At 41.7% G+C, this 18,180-nt stretch overlaps 1 protein-coding gene across 3 annotated transcripts; it reads left to right on the top strand.

Annotated features, from left to right (window-relative positions):
• Positions 1–23: 23 nt before the first annotated feature.
• Positions 24–18,141, top strand: LOC115009926 (periphilin-1). 3 transcript variants are annotated; one of them, XM_029434247.1, is made up of 10 exons: positions 24–155; positions 1,591–1,648; positions 3,221–3,294; positions 3,807–4,028; positions 4,218–4,279; positions 6,497–6,559; positions 7,023–7,198; positions 11,544–11,614; positions 12,042–12,176; positions 17,532–18,141. In XM_029434247.1, the coding sequence occupies exons 1-10, from the start codon at positions 153–155 to the stop codon at positions 17,724–17,726; spliced, it is 1,059 nt and encodes a 352-aa protein (XP_029290107.1). In that variant the 5' UTR covers positions 24–152; the 3' UTR covers positions 17,727–18,141. The 3 variants fall into 3 exon arrangements, with proteins under 3 accessions (XP_029290107.1, XP_029290109.1, XP_029290108.1); XM_029434249.1 differs by lacking the exon at positions 24–155 and adding an exon at positions 908–1,006; XM_029434248.1 differs by lacking the exon at positions 24–155 and adding an exon at positions 1,000–1,133.
• The last annotated feature ends 39 nt before the right edge of the window (positions 18,142–18,180 follow it).

Here is an 18,180-nt window from a genome sequence, read left to right on the forward strand (position 1 = left end):
TTCCCTCCTTCATTCATGGTAAGAATGGCCGAGACCCCAATACATCTATGGCCGAGACCGGCGCGGCTGCAAGGCGGGGTTTAAGCAAAACGCTAGTGCGCATGCTCTATGGACCCACAGGATGAGGAAGATTGCCGGAACATCCGGGTAATATGGTACGCAAAAGTCGAACCGTTCTATTTATACATCCATGTTTTGGCTTTTTGAGAAACTAAGCACTTTTATAGGAATGAACCATACATCCATGTAATGAACTGTATACAGTTATTTGTATATATTAGATGCTTAGTTGTAGGTTCACCCAATCACCTTTAATGTAATCACAACAGAGGCAGCAATAAATGTGACATAATATTGATGGAAGGCTCTTTGTCCATGTGCATAAATGTAAAACATTTACATATTGAGTTAATCAATTTTACTCAAGTACTACATATTCGAGGTGTAAGGTGTACTTAACCTGTTTATTTCCATTTTCAAAGATAAAGTCTGCCTAATGTATCCCAGTATAAATTGTACTTGCATGACTAGTATCGATGTATATGCACTTTATACCTCTGCTCCTCTACATTTCATAGGAAAATGTACTTTTGAGTCTACTTTATTTATTTGACAGCCACAGTAAGTTAAATTTCAGATCAAGATTTTACATAGACATTGACAAGCTACAACATTAACATGCTGCTTAAAATATTAAATGAATTACTACCATAATGTAAACATATAACACTGGTAGGAGGAATTTTGCTCTCTAATGAGTACTTTTACTTACGATTCTTTTATTTAAATTCCTTAACCTCAATTGAGTATTTTTAAATGACAGTACTGCTAATGCAACTGACAAATAAATAGACTTCCACTACTGGCTAACATAAGAAAGTTTGGACATTATCATCAGTCGCCACCAGGGGGTGGCAGCGTATTGTTCCCCGGAAGTAGGCTAGCTATGTTGTTCAGCGAAGAAGAGCATCTATGCTAGGGGTTTGTTGTGGTTTCCAGTGCACAGGTACACGAAGAAAAAAATCTTGCTTGACGTGTAACTTGGATTTAAGTATAAGTGTATACTTAATGTTAGCGATACAATAAATATGTAAAACGCACTTTGTCGTCAGAAGTATTACGATCATTATTTGGTGAGTGAGATTGTTACAACTCCCTCTTTTGCTGTGATTTTAGTTAGCTGGGTTTGCTATCAACAGTGTTACTGTAATACCGTAGAGCTTTCAAGAGTTGTCCCCTGCAGAAGCCACCGTTTATGAAAAGAGATGTATGTAAAGTATGTGTATGGTCGGGGACCTAGTACTTAGTGAAGTGTATACAAACTTTAATCAATCGGATATTTAAAAGAATGCTTTGGCATGTCAAAAACCTTTTGCCAGGTGAATGGCAACAAGCTATGGCAAGGTGGGGATGATGTAGAAATGTTGTTGACTTGAGTCCTGTGTGTGTGTGTGTGTGTGTGTGTGTGTGTGTGTGTGTGTGTGTGTGTGTGTGTGTGTGTGTGTGTGCGTGTGCGTGTGTTTGGGTATATATTTAAAATAGTCTATGCTGAGTCAGATTAATAAAGCTATATCCTTTCCCTTCTTCTAGGTTAATCCTTCTCTACTGAGACACATTGATACCAGACATAACCAAAACCATCCTATAAGTAAGTGACAACAACAGCATTTTGTTATATGCATGTTATAAGCATAGCAATGTAATTAGTAGTCTCTCACACAGACTTCAACCTCTAACTAGACTGTTTTGGCTGTACCACTTTCTACAACATGCTGAAATGCCGACTGTACATGCTCAGCAAGTCATTATTAGCCACTACTATATGTAGTGCTTTTCCCTGTGCACATTTTCCAGTGTTTTTTAGATGCCAATGTCCCCTGCTCCTTCATTATTCATTCTTCTGGTTTGATGTAGGAGGATATCCCCAGTAATTGCAGCCACTAGCCAGCCTAAATCTCAGGAGCACTGTTTTCACGATGGGCTTTTAGAATCAGAGTCAGAAATCCTTTATTTGTCCCACGACGGGGAAATTTACATTGTTACAGCAAAGAGCAAGAGAGTAAAGTGGCGAGTAACAATTAAATAGAATAAAATACAGTAACAGTAATATAAGTACAGTCATTGGAAAAATGTGTGGGAGTGAATATTGCACATGACAGTGGTAATTGGGCAACCCTAACCCAAAGTCCTGTGTCAGCTCTCTGTACTCCTCGTCATCCCCATCAGAGCATCGTCGTCGGCCGAGTCGTTAGAGAACTTCTGCAGGGGACACTTTGCTGTGTTGAGGGTGAAGTCTGCAGTGTAGAGGGTGAAGAGAAACGGTGCCAGAACCGTTCCTTGGGGGGCCCCCGTGCTGCAGACAATCGTGTCTGAGTGACACTCCCGGGTCCTCACGTACTGTGGACGGTTGGTGAGGTAGACCAGAATCCAGCTGGTGAGGTGGTGATCCACCCCCGAGCACTCCAGCTTGTGTTGGTGTTGAAGGCACTGGAGAAATCAAAGAACATGATTCTCACAGTGCCTCCAGCCTTCCCCAGGTGAGAGAGGGATCTCTGCATCAGGTAGATGACAGCGTCATCCACCCCGATGCTAGGTTGGTAGGCGAACTGAAGTGGGTCCATCGATGGTCTCACAAGGGGTCGAAGATAGCCAAGGACCACCCTCTCCAGGGTCTTCATCAGCTGCGATGTCAGCGCCACCGGTCTGTAGCTGTTGAAGTCCTTGGGGTGGGGGTTCTTTGGCACGGGTACCACACAAGATGTTTTCCACAGTTGTGGTACCCTCCCTTGCTTCAGGCTCAGGTTGAATAATAGCTCCACAATCCTGCACAGTTGGTCGACGCAGGATTTGAGGAGCCTCGAGCTGATGCCATCTGGACCCGCAGCCTTTGTTGCCTTACACCTTCTGAGCTCACTGCTCACCTGGAGTAGTGTTGAAAAATAACACGAGCTGGGCAGCTGGAAACTTGACCAATCCGTGTATTATGCAGACTTCTGATGATGACATGAGTCACATTGATGATAAGAAAAAGTCCTGAAAGTGTTTACTAAATAGGAATAACTATTTACAAAAGGCTTATAGATAATAAAACATGATTCTTTGACAGCATAGCCTCTTTTCACCACATATGCATTCAAGAACGTAATTAGTAAAAGTGACTTTATAGCTGTGAACTCATCGTCTGACCAATATACAAACACATTCCTTTTTTTCTTTGTAGTGGCATTTCCACAAGGTCGAAATGTAGACAGATGGGCCTACGAAGATCACTTCTCAGGAGCTGATTCAAGAGAGGTAAGGGAAGATGCTGTCTTGCGTAACCAAAATATATTAGTTGGACTAATAAGTGGGAAGAACTGGTATCGTTACACTGTTTTCTTAAGTTGCAGTCATGTGATTAGCTTTGTATGACCATGGTAGATATTTATGGTAGTATTGAGTGTTCATACACTTGTTCTTCTTTTGTAAGTCACTCTTTAGGAGGATATCAATGTTGCATCCAAATGTCACGACACCTTTTGTGTCAGTATGTATCATAACGCTGTGGACGCTGTTTTTCTGCTGATTGTGTTTCCTTTTCTAAATTATGTTTACATTTGTTTTGTTCTATGGCTTTACAACCAAAGCTATTCATTAAGCCTTACTTTGTAGTATGTTAGGACAGCACAATGTCATTTTGGACAATGCAATGTCATCATAGATAATAGATAATTTTATGGTTTATTTCCAAACCTACTGCCTACAAATGTAATCTTGTGTAAAGAGCAGCTTTATTTTATGTAAAATATAATATTGTGTCATTTCAGGTGACAGTCCATCGAGTTGTCAATATTGTGGAAAAGAGGAACCCCATGCCTCGGCAAAATATGGAATATGCCAGAGATGACCAGTGGTACGGCGGTACTCGAAATTACCAGGATGCGAGAGAAGATCTCGGCGAAGGCAGTTACCCGACTACTGACCGTCAATATTTCGATGAACACTCAGACTTTAGCAATTTTCGCAGGAATACCTCACCCCCACGAAATGTAAGATACGCTTGGTATGCATAGTTTATAAACTTAACATCTGTTTTGTGTTACAGGTTTGTAAACAAGTGTAAGATGATAGGACGACAGGCAGAGCAGAGTGTCTTAAAAGCGCTTTGAATGATCGCAAAGATTGGAATAAGCACGTTTATAAATGCAGTCCATTTGTAACTGTCATTTTGTTTTCAGGAAGGCTCGTACTCCCCACAGCCGTACGGCAGAGATGATTTGAGGCATCAGTTAGGGTCAAGGTAATTAATATTCATTCTTCTTTTAATTGACACATTTTTGTTTGTCTGAAAATGTAATGCATCACTTTGCCCACAAGGTGGAGGCAGAGGTCAGTCTTTTGAAAGGTGGATATTATTAGCTTGATCGTGTGACGCTCTTTGCATCTAATACCATTGAGAATTGGGTCAACCAAGCCCATGAGTGCAAAACACTTTACATTTATTTTTAAATGATTTAATCTCAAATCCCACCCAATAGTAACAAATATTACATTTACTGTTACACATTTCCTTGCTTTGGAATATATATTTAGAAAGCAATGGTCTGTGAGCACACTGCTCTTGAGATAAGCTGAAGAGCTTAACCCGACACAGAGCAGCAGTTCTAGCTGCTACATCAACAGACATCTTCTCACCGCTGCCACCTCAACATACCAACACTTTACGGGCCCCAGCTCCCCTTCACAGGAGTCATACCAGGCTAGAGAGGGGGGACAAAGGGCACTAGTGTCTACTCACTCAGCCTAACAACCCCAACACCACCCCTTACCCCACCCTGAGAGGAAAAACAGCTGGGCCACTCCCTCTTCAGTCAATACACAGATATTCTTACTTTCATTTATATTAGATATATTCAAATTCAAAATTAGAATCAGAATCAGAAATCCTTTATTAGTGCCGCAACGGGGACATTTATCTTGTTACAGCAAAAGAACATATGAAGTAAAGTGGCGAGTACACAATAGTTAAATAGAATAAAAGTAATATAAGTACAAAGTGCTTGATAAGAAGTTGTAAAAGTGAATATTGCACATGGCAGTGATCTCATCCTATTTTCAAAGACATCAAAGCAGGAAGTCAGTCTGTAGGATCCTTTCCTTGCACAATGTGCTACAGTTGACAAGGGGGCAAAAATAAAAAATACCCTCTCAATCATAGCACAAGACAGAAACTCCAGGCTCTGAACGCCCAAACCAGGGTCACAGTCGCGGGGAGTAATGATGGAGCTTCTGTGGCTGCGTGCGTAGACTCGTCATAGCTACGTCATAGCTACGTCATAGGCCCCTCACTGTACATCTAAAAATCAAGCTTAAGAGGTGTGGGATAAAGACGAGCTGGTGCACAAACATAAACAAGTTGGTGACAGGCGATCAGGTTTTACCCTCAAATCATGAAATGAACGACCTGCCTGACGTGCAGCTCCGAGGTAATGGACAGTCGAAAGCGACCATGCTAAATGCTTTAATCCATCCGATTAATTGAAGACTTTTTATTTAGACAAGACATCTTTTTGTTTTTGTTGACCGTCAGTATCAAGAGTGTTCTTCATACAGTATATCTCTGCTTCTGCAATAAGGCATGGCCTTTCAAATGTGTGTAATGTCTGAGTGAAGGTCTGTCTCATAAATGCTTGTTTTACTCTCTGGAGAACAAAATAAAGTAGCCTTTTTCTTCACTATCAGGAGCCTTTTGATGTTAGTTTTGTGCTGCATGGACGACAAGTCAGTGTTTGAAGTAGCCAAGACTCAGCCTGCCTTTTGCCAAACAGACCATGAGTCGTAAAAGTGTGAAGCCTTGTTAGACCTGCTCTTTGTTTCAGATGTGGCTTGAGTTCAGGCAGAGGTTATGAAAACCAGGTGCCTCCGGGTCATTTATTCCTCTGGACCTAAAGGTTGTCGTTCGGGCAACAAGCTTCGAGCCTGGAAAACCATAAAAAAAAAAAGAAACGAGGTGCAATGAACAATGACATTTTCAGTAGTTGTGCTCGGACTATCGCACGTTAGATAAATGCATCATTGCATTACGTGGTTGAGGAAAAGGATTGGTGACGGTGCTTTGTGTCTTCAGCTCCATATTCAGGCTTAATCGTGGCTTTGCCTACAATTGAAGACGGACAAGAGTGAAAGGAGACCGAAATTGGTCCAAATGTCTGCCAACTGTTGCATGTGCCAAAGTGGAAGATGCCACTATTCCACAAATTGATCAGTGCCCCACTGAGACTGAGTTTAAGTCTTTGTGGTTTAGTCTTCTATTTATTCTGTTTCCATTACCCATCTGAAAAGCGTTCACTGACGAACACTTTTTCTTCCTAAACCAGTAACGATGAAAGTTGTTCATTTTAAATTCACTTGATTTATTTTTGATATTTCCCCCAAAGAGTTTGACCAGGTTGCAGAGGAGCTTTGCCAGTGATTGATTTGTCTGTGTTTTTTTTTTCTTCTTTTTAATGTTTTTTAGGAACAGTAGAAGAGGCGATCCCTATTTCAGCAGCAGAGGTCAAGGGTCAGGCCCTCCTCTAAGGTCAGTGCCAGAAAAGCCAAGTCACCGCCCTCACATCCATATGGTTTTCTAGTTTTCATCTAACAAACTGCCGACTCTGTCAGCAGGCAGGGCTTCAATTCAGGTGTCTTTTGTATTAATTGCCATTTAAACACACACATTTTAAGTTTTCTTTTATTATAATGGGAAACCTTAAACTTATCATGTCACACTGCAAAATGTCTTTTTTCTTTTGAAAATCTCACTCATCTAAAAAAAGTTCTGAAAGCAAAAGCTTTTGTTGAGGTGATTCAGATCTCTGCCGACAAACAATAATTACATCTTAAGAACGTGACGCCGTTTCCCATGGCCAGTAGGACACTCCATATTTGAAGTGCACTTTTAACATGCTGTTCCTCAAGCGGAGGACAACACACTTCTAGACATTATTGATCTAAAGCACTCAGGACTTCTGAACTTCTTTCTTGTCGCTTATTTTGGTTAGAGAAGACCACGATGTCTACAGGAGCACTCCACAGAAAGTAATCAAACGGGAACGCTCTCCTGGAAGGAGGGAAGCCCATCCAGCTGCACCTGTCCGCTCTGGATCCAACACCAGCAACAGGAGCTTCTCCCCCGACAGGGAGCGAAGCTTAACCTACCAGCAGGCCCAGAAAAAGCGTAAGTATTACAACTTCTGTAGATCTCATCTGAAAGCAATAAAAAGGTGGTGCTACCAGACGAGCAGGAAGAGTTGTCGCGGTTTGTTTGTTGAGTCTAAACAAGCTTAGTTACAAACCCTACTCATGAATATTAATCATTAAAACTGTGGAGGCTGAGAAAACACTCGTGCTCTGTTTTCCATCTTTGCTTGTTAAATCTTTTTAAATGAAAGAACTAGCAGGGATGGCGAGCTGTCTGGACGTCCAATAACACTGCACCACTCTGAACCACCGCACACTCTGTGTCGGGCCACTCGCGCAAAAAACCTGAAGGAGCGCAGATGATGGGACACAGTGGAGTTATGAATTTACCCAAATCTAGCACGATGTTTGTCCCTGCAGCTGTTATACCCTCTGTAATGACAACACAAGTGGCAATGTTCCCTTTCACAGAGGCATACGTATAATTATAATGTCTAAAGGTATTAAGCCATTCCAGGTGAAGCATCTGTTTTCAGAGGTGGTGTGTAATGTGAAGGGTCAGGGTGTGCTGAAACACGTTAAGATGTTAATTACGCTAACACCACACACACTTCCAGAGGCTGGGAAAAAGGATACCGTTGGTTTATTGGGGTGGTTTGGCTTCGGATGGAGAACCTGACCTTTTCCTCTGTTCATGCGCCGGCTTAACGGCGTCTTCCAAATCACTTTGGGTTCGTCATTTTACACGCTTTCTTCTGTGACTTTAGAAGTTTAATAAGCAATGCTGAGCTCATGAAATTTATGGATTCACATGTTACAAAATCTTGTTTTTAAAGTGATCTGACATCAGCAATATTATTAGTCTGGGGCGAATCCGTGTGGGCAGTAATTTCTCCAGTGCTTTGATTTCTAAGACACATAAACATATTAATGTGTTGAAAACGTGGCTCCATGTCGTACCACCCTTTGAAGATGTAATAAAACTGCGAGGAAACAGTTGTACCTCCCAACTCCACTCGCATCTGGCATACTAATTAGGCCAACACAGCAAAGTAAAAAAAAAGGATTTTAGTGATAGCGTATGTATACTAGGCTTTGTCATGAACACAGACGCTGTGTGTAATGTCTTTTTATAAAATCTTGGTCAATGATGACTATTATTAGCGAGTCGCGCAGGGGCTGCTGCCACGCGAGCCCACCACCTGCAAGGCTTGGTGAGCGGTTGAAGGCCCTTTAGGCGCCTCGGTGGACTGAACCCCATTTACAAAAACCGTCTCTTACAATGTGGAACGTCACCTAGAGAGCATTTTAAACTAGATGTATTGGGCCTCTGGAACCAAACATGTGGATATGGGCTGCACTTGCACCTTTTCTGTAGATGCCCAGCAGTTAACATGCGTTGAAGTAACCAGGTTACTCAGAGAAAACCAGGTTACTCAGAGAAAATCTGGTTACTCAGAGAAAACCAGGTTACTCAGAGAAAACTAGGTTACTAAGAGAAAACCTGGTTACTAAGAGAAAACCAGGTTACTCAGAGAAAACCAGGCAACTCAGAGAAAACCAGGTTACTAAGAGAAAACCAGGTTACTCAGAGAAAACCAGGCAACTCAGAGAAAACCAGGTTACTCAGAGAAAACTAGGTTACTAAGAGAAAACCTGGTTACTAAGAGAAAACCAGGTTACTCAGAGAAAACCAGGCAACTCAGAGAAAACCAGGTTACTCAGAGAAAACTAGGTTACTAAGAGAAAACCTGGTTACTAAGAGAAAACCAGGTTACTAAGAGAAAACCAGGCAACTCAGAGAAAACCAGGTAACTCAGAGAAAACCTGGTTACTAAGAGAAAACCAGGTTACTCAGAGAAAACCAGGTTACTCAGAGAAAACCAGGTAACTCAGAGAAAACCAGGTTACTCAGAGAAAACCAGGTAACTCAGAGAAAACCAGGTTACTCAGAGAAAACCTGGTTACTAAGAGAAAACCAGGTTACTCAGAGAAAACCAGGTTACTCAGAGAAAACCAGGTTACTCAGAGAAAACCAGGTTACTCAGAGAAAACCAGGTTACTAAGAGAAAACCAGGTTACTCAGAGAAAACCAGGTTACTCAGAGAAAACCAGGTTACTCAGAGAAAACCAGGTTACTCAGAGAAAACCAGGTAACTCAGAGAAAACCAGGTTACTCAGAGAAAACCAGGTTACTCAGAGAAAACCAGGTTACTCAGAGAAAACCAGGTTACTAAGAGAAAACCAGGTTACTCAGAAAAAACCAGGTTACTCAGAGAAAACCAGGTAACTCAGAGAAAACCAGGTAACTCAGAGAAAACCAGGTAACTCAGAGAAAACCAGGTTACTAAGAGAAAACCAGGTTACTAAGAGAAAACCAGGTAACTCAGAGAAAACCAGGTAACTCAGAGAAAACCAGGTTACTCAGAGAAAACCAGGTAACTCAGAGAAAACCAGGTAACTCAGAGAAAACCAGGTTACTAAGAGAAAACCAGGTTACTAAGAGAAAACCAGGTTACTCAGAGAAAACCAGGTTACTCAGAGAAAACCAGGTAACTCAGAGAAAACCAGGTAACTCAGAGAAAACCAGGTTACTCAGAGAAAACCAGGTTACTCAGAGAAAACCAGGTTACTCAGAGAAAACCAGGTTACTCAGAGAAAACCAGGTTACTAAGAGAAAACCAGGTTACTCAGAGAAAACCAGGTTACTCAGAGAAAACCAGGTAACTCAGAGAAAACCAGGTTACTCAGAGAAAACCAGGTAACTCAGAGAAAACCAGGTTACTAAGAGAAAACCAGGTTACTCAGAGAAAACCAGGTTACTCAGAGAAAACCAGGTTACTCAGAGAAAACCAGGTTACTCAGAGAAAACCAGGTTACTAAGAGAAAACCAGGTTACTCAGAGAAAACCAGGTTACTCAGAGAAAACCAGGTTACTCAGAGAAAACCAGGTTACTAAGAGAAAACCAGGTTACTAAGAGAAAACCAGGTTACTCAGAGAAAACCAGGTAACTCAGAGAAAACCAGGTTACTCAGAGAAACCAGGTTACTCAGAGAAAACCAGGTAACTCAGAGAAAACCAGTATATGTATAGAATGTTTGAAAACAATCCAAAAAAAGTGAATGCCCTTATTGTTAAAAGCCAATTAGAAACCTGGCTAACCGTATATACATGGCAGAGAAATCTAGCTCAGGAGATCAGGTCTCTCTAATCCCCTACGCCCCGATTGTGAAACCAGGCTTCTCGTTTAGATTAGTCGACGGAGGGTGTGAGGTGCCGGGCATGAGCCTCCAGCTTATCTCCGGAGAAGGAGAGTCACATCTGTGCCACTGTATGTCGCAGAAAGAGAAGTAGTCTGTATGCTCCAATGAAGCCCTCGTCGGATTGTGAAACAGTGTGTAGACACTCCCCACCACATCTTTTCAACATCATAATTAGGGCGGCTGCGTCCAACAAACCGACGATCTGAGAGACACGGCGACGTTATACAACAATGTGTTGCTGTAGTTTGTTTATCTCTACATATCTCTTGCATATCTCGGCCGTAACACTGTTACTGTGCGTGTGCGTGTGTGTGTGTGTGTGCGTGTGCGGTCCAAACTACAGTGTCTTCGTATCGTGCCTGTTTTTGAGTCTTTGTGGGGTCCCGGCGAAAGCACCACACGGGGACTCCTTAGTCCCCACTGAGGCTTTACCTTGGCTCACTCTAATCACTGTGGGAGAGTCCTTCAGTGAAAAACAAACAACTTGGTCATATTTCTTTTTTTCTCTCCACATTGGAGCCAGTAGAGGACAATATTTCAATTTAGGAACAGCTGAACTCCTCGACCACTAATGTGTGGGAGGATCCAACAAGAGAGTATTAAAAAGTCAGTGATTTATATTTTTCAGCTGCCTCATAATGCCTTGGCTTTACGATTGTTCACAATGACAAGTGAGTGATTGTTTCACAGTAGAAAGTAATTGTTCCTCAGAACATATATAAAAAAAAGAAAAAGTTATGGCAAGTTGCAGTTTTTAGACAGCACAGTGGAGAGAGAATCAGTCCAGATTGAACTGTTGATGCTGCTCTTAACGTGGCCATCAAAGTGCTCCCCTGAGGTTTATTTTAATACAGAAAAATGAGATGAAAGAATGCTGTGGTCGTCCTCGTGTATTCTTTAGATTAACCTCTTTTGATAGTTGTGTCCCTTTTAGTCAGACATTTTTATTAACAAGGCTAACTGCATGCTTTTTAAACTAATGCAGAGAGTTGTTTCTCCCTCTGCAGTCTGTTGTACTGATGTGATGACTTCACTTCACCAACTGCATGCTTTTTAAACACGCAGGTAAAAAGACACTGTTCTTTCCATTTTCATCTGACACGACACTTTCTCCATAGATAAGGTCAGCGTGAGCCACACTCCCAGCAGCTCGGTGGAGGGGTCTCCTCTCAGCTCCGGGTCTTCAAAGGTAAACGCAGCATCTTCACCATTATTACTCTTACAAGAGCATCATTTTTGAATTCTCTAGTTAAAGGGCCACAAACAGACACAACCACAAGTATGGTACTGTGAAGACTAAAATAACATAAAGAAGAATATATATTCTTTGATTCATGGACATTTAGGTTAGTTTCCTTTTTAACTGTAAGTATAACTGACTATTTGTGTCAGCGGGCCTTTACTTTGATCTTTGACTGTAGGGATCCTTTAATCAGAGACATGTACTGTATATGGTATTACTGTTGACATGCGGCATGCATAACTAAACACGGACCACAACAAGAACTCAACACTCGCAAGGGAGCAGAGTTGTCTCTATTTGAAACACTTTGAAATCAGAACCAGCTTCTGAACCTGGTGACCTCAGTTCTAACCCTTCACCTTTGACCCGCCAGGAAAAAACTCCTGCATCTGTAGCGGAGACGGAAGAGGTGGTGGCTGCCAGCATGGAGCCAAAGCTGACACCAGACGAAGACTTCAAGGCTCGCCGGTCGGAGGCCATTAAGACTAAGGCTCTGGAAATTGAGAAGGTAGTACGATTTTCTCCATGAAACGACTTAACTTCTGTTAATTCTCTTGACTCTCCATAATATAACGTATCTGAACCTTCCCCCATTCGTATCAATCGGCCAATAATATACTGCAAAAATCTTCATCCTTCCCCAGGGATCAGCTTTTACTGACTTCTGAAATATATTTAAAACAAGAATCTGAAACTGAGGTGAGATTGGTAATCTGGTTTCCATTCCAAACTTCTTTTTTTTCCCCTAATAAAGGAGCCATCTTGTTTTATTCTCTCTTGTTTTGGAATAGTGACATTCGTTTTTTTATTTTTATTTTCTAATTAACCAAAGATTTTGCGGAACCTCTATTGAAGACCTCTGCCCTACATTGTTAAATAACACACATACTGAAGCACTTTGTTTTATCTGAAGAAATGTATTTCGTACACTGTCCAGCTGAGAAGTTGTTGCCCCGTGACTGAGGGTCCTAATAGACGTAAGTGGCGTTCCTCACTGTGCCGTTGCTCCGCGTTACATGTGTGGGCTTCACCCTGCTCTCAAGGTGCGTTATTTTGGCTGTGAGTCAAGGGGGTTGATGTAAAAGGTGAATATATGTGCTTTGGCTTACTACACGTAATATTTAAGATAATTGAGAAACATTTTTTGGGTGGAGAGAAGGAGGATAAGTCAGCAGAAAAGTGCTGAGCACCTCAGGTTGTGATGCCTCTTGTGGCCCGCCATTTGGATCTGCACGTCTTTCCCTCTCCTTCATCGCTCGGCACTACAGTACCACTTATCTGTTCCCGTTAAAGCAGGGCAGGAATTGCCCTGCAGGATGCACGCGGCCCACCCACAGTGTGGTACGTCTCTTGGCATTAGCACACGCATGCTTACCCTGCCATTTCAAACTGCTCCTACAGACGTGGTGAGAGGCAGAAACCTCCACCGTGTCTTTACTGTAACATCTGCCCTCAGGCTCAGTTAAACACACACCGATCCGCCGCAGCTGTGGATCGCCAAACTGAGCAGATCAGGTAGTTGGCAGAGATGGATCTTGGACCTTCTGGTTTGAGGGAATGGCTCCAATCCTCAGCAGTTAGTGTAAAACAAGTGTGACAAACAAAACGAGCTACATCCCTTTATTTTGTCGGATCAGTTAAGGTCTTAATACTGTGTGCGGAGGCCTGTTAGCATGGGGCCGGCTCATTCGGAAAGGGATTTGTCACACCAGCAAAGCTCATTGTTTTTCGGCACTAGAGATTGTTGTAATGCATGTCTGTGGGTGTTTCAGGGTTATAAATAAAATGAGAAAGTTTATAAACGAATGCCTTGACACAGTAAACAACCCTGCTTATGACATCGCTTGTCATACGATGTTTCGAAAATGTCCAATCGTTTTTTTATTGCAGGCGTAATGACCAGCGTGCAGTTGTTTTGTAACCCTTGTGATGCAACAGATGACCATGGGAGCAATTTATCATTCTTGGTGACGGACCACAGAACAAATCTGTAAAATAACAACAACAACAGCAACAACATGGAAAAGAAACATCCTCTCATAACTTAGCGAAGTGCCTGGGAGTGATTTTCAGAGAAGTCCATTCATCATCTCAATCAGCGCAAATGAAACTTATCCATTTCAACTATTAGCCCCTCCGTCGAGAGGTCCGGTTTGCAGCTTGAGTGATTAAAATGGCTCTTTTAATATCCCCTAATGTGTACCAGCCCTCAACTCATTACCCCACTTCCCTTATTATGCGGGACCCCCGCCTGCATCCATGCTCATTTGAACAGAGCCTCACTAAATGTCCATGTGAGTGCCTTATGTATAATCTCACTCAAACCCCCACACAGTACCCCAGCACACTCCTGTCAGTATGTTCACAATCTGGACCTCCACAAACATCCGATTTGGGCAGAAGCCCACTTTTGAAGGCTCCTCCTTAATTAAGGCCCCTAGTGTTGCCGTTTCTCTCGGGGCTCCAGCCCGTCCTGTGTGGCCCCTTAGTATCAGGCTTGAAGATCAGCTCATGGCTCCCACTTCAGGGGGTTAGGTAGAACCTCCCTGCAACCTTTTCTCACAACATACAGAGCACGCTCAGGTCACGACAAAGCTTCCTGTTTGTCCCACTAACATGGGAGTAGTTGTTACAGAAATAGCAGGAGCCACCATATATGCACATGATGGCTCGCAGTCGTCTAAGCTCCAGTATCATCGAGGGATGATTCCTGGTTCATTATAAGGCCACTTTTTCCAGCCGTCTTTCCTTGTGTGTAAAACTGTGTACGGAATAGAATGAAGTGAAAATGTAATCAAAGGCTGTAGCTTAGGAAGGTTTTGTTTTTGAAAGATGGCAAACATAATCAACCCTAAGTGATTAGAGAGGGGCTGGTTTGTGGGACGTACGCCGCATGTTAGTGTCTCATTTTAACCACGTTTCCTCTCACATCTTCAAACCTGGAACCAATTTGTTTTTTAGCTTCTTCTAAATAATGTCTAACAAGGAAGAAACCTGCACTCAAGAGGTAGCGCTGTGGAAATCCACCTGTACTGATGTTAAATTAAGATCTTATGAAAACAGCCTGGGAAGGGACTCGTACAGCATGCAGACAGAAGGAGAGCTGTGTTGTTGAATGAAGTTGACCCTGAGCATAGCTGGCCACACGTGTCGTGAGTCTCTCACTTCCTTGTGGTCGGGCCTGAAGACTATAATTATGTGGGGGCCGCGAATTCGCTTGACATGATCTGCAGACATTAAATCATCAGCATGAGTCCAAACATCTCCCACAGTCTGGGGTATTTCTGTCGGAGTGTACTCGACCTGCCTTCCTCTGTCTGCGTGTGTGTGCGTCTGCGTGTGTGTGTGTGTACAACGCGTGTTGTGATACAGCGATAATAACCTGTATTGCTGTAATGTTAATTGTCATAATAGTTATTTTACCCTACCATAGCAGTTGATAACATTTATTTCCTGTAACAAGAGCAAACTTTGTTCCAATTTTATATCCGGTACCACAAAATGTGGGTTAGGGATGTGGGAATGAACAGATAGGTGTGCATCAACTATCTGAACGTGCTGTAGCTAGTTCAGCAGGGGAATTATCAGAGAGAGAGAGATGGAGACATTATTTATTTTTTTAAAGCCACGAAGGAGAACTAAAGTGATCCAGGGGCTGCAGGCATTGTAATTAGTAGGTAGAGCAAAAAATAGAGACACTTTATTTTCTCCCACCAAGTTTTGTGTGTGTAATTTCTGTAATTTCTGTAATTTCACATAATCTTATTTAGCCTACTTTGGTCCTAGTCTGACAAACACAATGAGTTGTGCTCTTGGGAGTGTAGGCAGGTATGCTCATTAGCCTCTCTTTTACCCTTTTGCTTTGGGACATTTCTTTTTGCCTGAAAGCACACTGAGTGGTTCCCATGTGGCACATTGTTTCCACCCTTATTGTTCCAAGCTGAATGTCATATTGTTTTTGATTCTTTGACCTTTTTCTGTGTGTTCAAGGCAACCACCCGGCCGAGCCCCCGCCCAGAGTTTTGATAGAAAAGATCATCTTGATACAAACTGTGGCAAATCTCTTTAGAAAGTGTAGACTCACAGTCCTACATTGTATTTTCTTTCCAAATACTAAAGTAAATCACACATTTCAGACACTTTTTTTTTTCTTGTCCAAAAAAGCCTTGAAATCAAGTCATCAAGTACAGTTAAGTCATGTGACAGTGATAGAAGGAATTTACAAAAGCTCTCGTGATCGCTATACAAATTGATGTATACACGAGCACGAGTTAGCTTGAATACACATTATGTAATGTGTATCTAGGCAAAGAAACAGCAGTTGTGGTTTTAAATTCGCTCCATAACTGACAGAAACCTGGAATATAGCCGTTTAACCGGTTAACCTCACATTCTGCTCAAGACTGGACTCTGATTTAGGTTGACAGGCAGCGTTTTTCTTTTCAAAGTTAACAAAGCTGATGGTTTTTTAGTTTTATTGCATTTAACAGTCAGTTAATGTTTGATGAGATACTGTCAACCGTCATTTTTGTTTTGCAACTGAGGCCTGCACAGCCCACATTCCTGAAAGGGTTATGCGGTCTGAACATGACAGATATACAGTTCCTCTAAGAAAACTGCAACCGTGTAACAAGAAGTAGGTCATATCTTCTGACACTTGAGTAGAATTGATGTAAAGATTGACTGTTTTCCATCTGATGAAGTGATTACCTACAGCTGATTATAAAATACTAAGGATTATTTGTCAAATGTATAGAGATGATATGTTTTGGGGGGTGTAAATGTCCTTTATTCACATAAATCCCTCTTTTTTGTAAGTAGACATGTATCTAATATTAGCTAGTGATTGGATTTGATGTCCTACTTGTAGTGGCCAAGACAGTGGTTGTTGTAAGCCACAGAGAAGCTTCATGTCGGTCCCAGTGACTTTAATTTGAGGGGAGAGGTGATCTGAGCTGCATTATCTCAACCCTAGAGGACCCCGATGTCCCAGATTGCTCCTTCACAGGCTGGTGTAGCCCTTAACATCTAGGGTGGGGTTAGTGCAAGGCCCCACATTCAGCCTTTTCTCTCCAGGTGATAAAGATGTTGTGAGCTTGCACCTGGGACTCTAATAAAGGACTTAACAGCCGTTTTGGGTCAGCAGTAAAAATCTGAGAGGGATGTGAGAGCTTGTTACAATGTGGTGTGAAAGAATGCTACAGCACCAGTAACATACTCTGACACCTCATGTCCCCTTTGTAATGGCCAGACATGCTCTTGAATAGGTTCGCATACACACATTCACACACCTGTTTTTATAGAATGCACCAATTTACCAGGACTGGGTTCATTAAGTTCACAGTTAGGCGTTGATATAAAGGTCTTTAGCATTAAAAGAGCTGTCAGATTGAGAAGCTTTCTTCTTTGTGGGGTCATTTAAATGTTACCTTGTATGCTGTTTATTCTGTATGCATGTAAGTATTCATATGCGCATAAAATACCAACAAATTCGGTAATTTTATGAGGTGCTCTGTATTGTGGACTGTATACTCAGAATACCAGAGACACTTCCAAATTTGATATTCAGCCTTTAAAATAAAGGCAGTTATACTTGAAGGCACAATCTTTGTTCCGTCTTAAAACTCGAGGGTAACCACAGCAGCAAAATTCAAAACACTGAAATGCATCACTCTCAGGTTGATTGACAAGCCGATATTTTTGATTATGATCAAACACAAAATTATATTTAGTCTTGAATAACTGAATAAGACCGATCTATAACGGTCCGAGAAAAAAAGTTGGATTTTGTTTTTCTACACTATATACTTGATTGTATCATTGTGAATATTGACATCCCTGCCGTGATTTGTTTTATGTGCAGCATTACAGGCAGGACTGTGAGACATTTCGCACAGTGGTGAAGATGTTGGTGGCCAAGGAACCCAGTTTGGATAATCTGCTGCAGGCTCCACTGGACGATAACCTGCTGGAGATCAAACAGCGCTGCTTAGATGCCCTCAGGCACTTTGTGAAGGAGCTGGACGAGGTATTAAAGCAGCCACAGACCCCAGCGTAAGCCACTGGTCACAAAACACTGACATGTGTTTTTTTTATATTTCATTTTTAATCAAATTATAGTAACAGTGATTTATGTAAAACTGTAAAATATTATAATGTGAAGACCATTTCAGTTTAAATGGATATAAATAATGGCTTGGTTTTATTCTTGAATCCTTCTGATGGATGAAATTGTGAAACTTTCCGATCACATTGTCTTCTCAGTCGTTAGTGATATGAAGTTAATTGTACTTCCAGTATCTGCCTTTCTTGTAAATGAGGTAACCATGAAGTATTCTCAAACCAGTATCTAAGGTTCAAACTCTATTGGTGTTTTTCTTTTATATAAAAAAGAAACAAACATCTTGTGAATATTATCTTTTAGATATTTTTAGTCAAACATTTGTAAATAAAAGCTGAGGCTTTGAATTAAATGACGTCTCCTCTCGTTTCTTACATCCATTAAGTATTTC

This window comes from Cottoperca gobio, chromosome 6 (genome assembly GCF_900634415.1).
Source record: "Cottoperca gobio chromosome 6, fCotGob3.1, whole genome shotgun sequence".
Lineage (NCBI taxonomy): Eukaryota > Metazoa > Chordata > Actinopteri > Perciformes > Bovichtidae > Cottoperca > Cottoperca gobio.